The sequence below is a fragment of the Poecilia formosa genome, unplaced genomic scaffold (genome assembly GCF_000485575.1).
Source record: "Poecilia formosa unplaced genomic scaffold, Poecilia_formosa-5.1.2 Scaffold37, whole genome shotgun sequence".
In the NCBI taxonomy this organism is placed as follows: domain Eukaryota; kingdom Metazoa; phylum Chordata; class Actinopteri; order Cyprinodontiformes; family Poeciliidae; genus Poecilia; species Poecilia formosa.
Window position 1 is genome coordinate 424,733 of NW_006799976.1, and position 3,450 is coordinate 428,182.

At 44.2% G+C, this 3,450-nt stretch overlaps 1 protein-coding gene across 2 annotated transcripts; it reads left to right on the forward strand.

Moving 5' to 3' along the window:
• Positions 1 to 8: 8 nt before the first annotated feature.
• On the forward strand, positions 9 to 2,248 carry LOC103137167 (uncharacterized). Of its 2 annotated transcripts, none has more exons than XM_007550780.2 (3): positions 9 to 303; positions 1,659 to 1,701; positions 1,845 to 2,248. In XM_007550780.2, exons 1-3 carry the CDS (start codon positions 58 to 60, stop codon positions 2,213 to 2,215), a joined length of 660 nt encoding a protein of 219 aa, XP_007550842.1. In that variant the 5' UTR covers positions 9 to 57; the 3' UTR covers positions 2,216 to 2,248. The 2 variants fall into 2 exon arrangements, with proteins under 2 accessions (XP_007550842.1, XP_016526184.1); XM_016670698.1 differs by having other exon boundaries at positions 1,662 to 1,701.
• The last annotated feature ends 1,202 nt before the right edge of the window (positions 2,249 to 3,450 follow it).

Genomic DNA, 3,450 nt, shown 5'->3' on the forward strand with positions numbered 1-3,450 from the left:
CCCCCCCCCCCCCCCCCCCCGCCCACATAAGCTCAGACAAAATAAAGTTGCCCGATCATGAGCGATTTCTTTCCAGTCACTCCCCACCTTTCGGCGAGCCCACTCGAGTTAAAAAAGCCCCGCAGCTCCGGCTGGGAGCTCAGAGCGCTGATCGATCAGAGGACGATGGTTACCGAGGGAGGTCGCGTGATCCGACGGAGCAGCAGAGTGAGGAGGCTGGCGGTCGTGGTGGCCGTGCAGAACCTGCTGGTGGTCACCTGCCTGCTGGTCACCCTTTACCTTTACCTGATGTCTCCGGCTTTGGTGAGTTCAGCACGGCGGGAGGGGGAAATGTATAATGCTGTCGTCTTTAGTTAAACTTGTGAGAAAAGTTTAAAAGTCACGATGTGGGTTTATTTTGTTCGAGATGAGTCCTTTCAGATAGATTCCTGCACGGACAGGTTTATCTTAGCAGGGCTGTTGCAAGATAATCAGCGGTCCAGGGGCAAGACGACTGAATATAAATAAAAGAAAAACAAACAAACAAAAAAATCTGATTTGAAATGAATAATTTAAATGTATGACATTTATGCCCACCTGTTTTCCTTTGTGAGCTAAAAGTCTTCCATCTTATATTTGGAAAACCACATTTTAAAAATGTAAAATACACGTTTTGGGAAACTTAAGAGTTTTCAAGTCTGCATGTGCATGTTTAATATTTACTTTATTATTATTATTATTTGCATTAAAAAAACAGTTCTGAACATCAATGATGAGCTAGGGTTTTTTTTGTAAGTCAGGGGAAGAGGATCTGTGTGTGAAATTCCAAACTTGTCATTGTTAAAATCGGATGGACAGATTCTACATAAGCTCCATCCTGCAGCACTCGTTCCTGTGAAATTAGCCTGTGGCATGAACCTGAGATTTCTGGGTGCTCTTTTCTTTTCACACTGAAAACTGCAACTTGCAGAAAAAGTTAAAAAAAAAAAAGAAAAAAGAAGAAGAAGCAAAGCACAGCTACTGAGAAAATATGGGACAAGATTAAGACTTCTCTGTAAAAAAAAAAAAAAAAAAAACTGACAATAAATTGAAAAGTTTTTGTGCTTTAACTCAACAGTCACGAGATTGACAGTAGAGATTTGCAGCCGGCTCATACGGCAGGACATGCATGTTAACCTGTAAAAGCGTCCGCGAATCAGGACGAGTCAAAATCGGTGTTGGAGGAAGAAACACATGGACATGACTTAATGAACATGTTTACCCTGCAGCGTGGCTGAGTGCTGCTCTATGTGACATATCAGCTCTCTGCACAGCTTTTAGGAGTTCAGTGACTAACATTTGTTCTACTTTTACACTGTGCTGTTCTCACTACTGGTATTAATCACCCACTGTGAAATTTTCCCTGGTTTCTGTCAACATGTCTATTTTCACACTGCATAGCTAAACCACGGTATCAAACAAACAAGCTTGATGTTCCGTCTCTCCTTCCCTGAGACAAACATCAAGGGATCCACACACAGAGCTGGGCTGCGTGACCTTTTCTGCAGCTCTCGTTTTTTAATGTTAGTCATGCTGCCTTTGAGGGGACAGCTAGCATCAGGAGAAAACAGCAGATAACTACCACGTGTCTCTGATATGTCCCTCACTCTCTCTATTTTGTCTCTCTCCCTTTCTCTTAGCAGCCAAAAGCCATCCCGTACATACAGTTTGAAGTGCACACAGGTGAGAATTTTACCTTAATTCTCAATATTTCCCCCCTCCAAAAATTGGGGACTCAAAAACTCAAACATTGCGGGGGGGACCCCATATGTTCTAACCTTTTTTTTTCTCAGCTTTAACATTTTTTTTTTTTTTTAATCTTCCAGAGTTCAGAGCAGACACACTTCTGGAGTTGAATAAGTCTAGCGAAAGCAGCTTGCAGAACAACAATGGCAACATCACCATCGGCTGCACGGGGCCCTACGTTTGGTACATGCAGGGCTGCTACGACAACATGGACGACAAGAAGAACACGACCGTCAGGGGGAATCTGACGCTGCTGGCGAAACACAATCTTCCAGTTGGCTCCATCTCCATGAACGCAACACAAGATGTGGTCTGCAGGGGGCTCCACAGTATCGTCTACCTGGTGGCAGAAGATGTAGCCAGGTTCCGCTTTTCCTCACAAGAGGGATTTCGGTTGTTGAACGCGAGTATGGGCCTGAGCTACCTGCTTGGAAATAGATGTGAGTATTGACTCAATCCAAAGAATAAATAAATACATAAAAATGCTGATGAGATGAAGACCGGATCTGGGTGGATTAAGAGAAGCGGACCCACCTCACACACAGAGCCAGTGAGGTTGGGGGGGGGGGGGGGGATCGATTCCTGCTAGGAGACTGTCTGGTTTTATTTCCTCTGCCGGAGATGCGGAGCCTCATGGTTTGACTGTCAGCAGGAAATCTCCGTGTCCAAACAAGAACAAATCAATGCATCTCAGCTGAAGAGATTTAGTCTTAATTTGTAATTTAAAAAAAACATAAAACAAAACAAAAACCAAAGCTATTTTACCTCCTTAACAAGTGCCTTGTTCTGTATTTTTAATGTTTTTTTCTTCTTTGTTCATTTATATTTAAGGCTGGGAAAACAAGTTATGAAGCTAATTCTTAATTTATCAGCCATTTGTTTATTATTTTTTCTTATTATTATTCCTATCATAATAATAATTATTATTTAATATTCAAACAAAGCAATGAATGTCACAGTTTCTTGGTGCTGCGGTGACAGTTTCATGTCACATAGCTTTCGTGACCAACACATCGCTCTGCTGGTTCTTCTGTAAGCTAAGAGAAAACATTTCCAAAAGCTAGAACCGGATTGTGTGTTTTGGTGTTATTTCTTCAGGGTGACTTGAATGCCAAATGCTAACTGACTCACTCTACTTTTGCATAACATGAAACAGCAGAGCTATCTGACTGTGCAGCTGGGAAGCCACACGGACGCTCATCAGCTCTGCACTGCTGAGGCGCTCCCCTGGTTGTACTTGATCTTGACTGCTGGATTGTACCAAATGAATGTATTTTTGCTGTCGGTGCATTGAAGCTCCGCTCTGACTCTGTAAACTTGGCGTGTGCGCCGGTCCGACTCAGCAGTTTTACCTCCAGTAAAGTCGCCAAAACGTCAAACGCCCGCGACGTCGACGTCGTGCGGCGCCGGTCTGCCGCCTGCAGGTGGCCCACGCCGAGGGTTGCCACCTTTCAGAAATCAAAATAAGGGACGCCCACTAATGCGCGTCGTCCTAGTTTCATAAGCGGGTGGGGGGGTGCTTCGACTAGGTTTACCAAGGGACCAGCCCCTATATTTAAAGCCGGGGGGAGTTGGTCTGTGTTACCCAGAAAGCAGTTGGGCACAATATCGCAACACCACCACCATGAGTGACACAATGACTGGGGCAGCCTACTATATAAAGTACTCGCGGACCACTTCTGTATT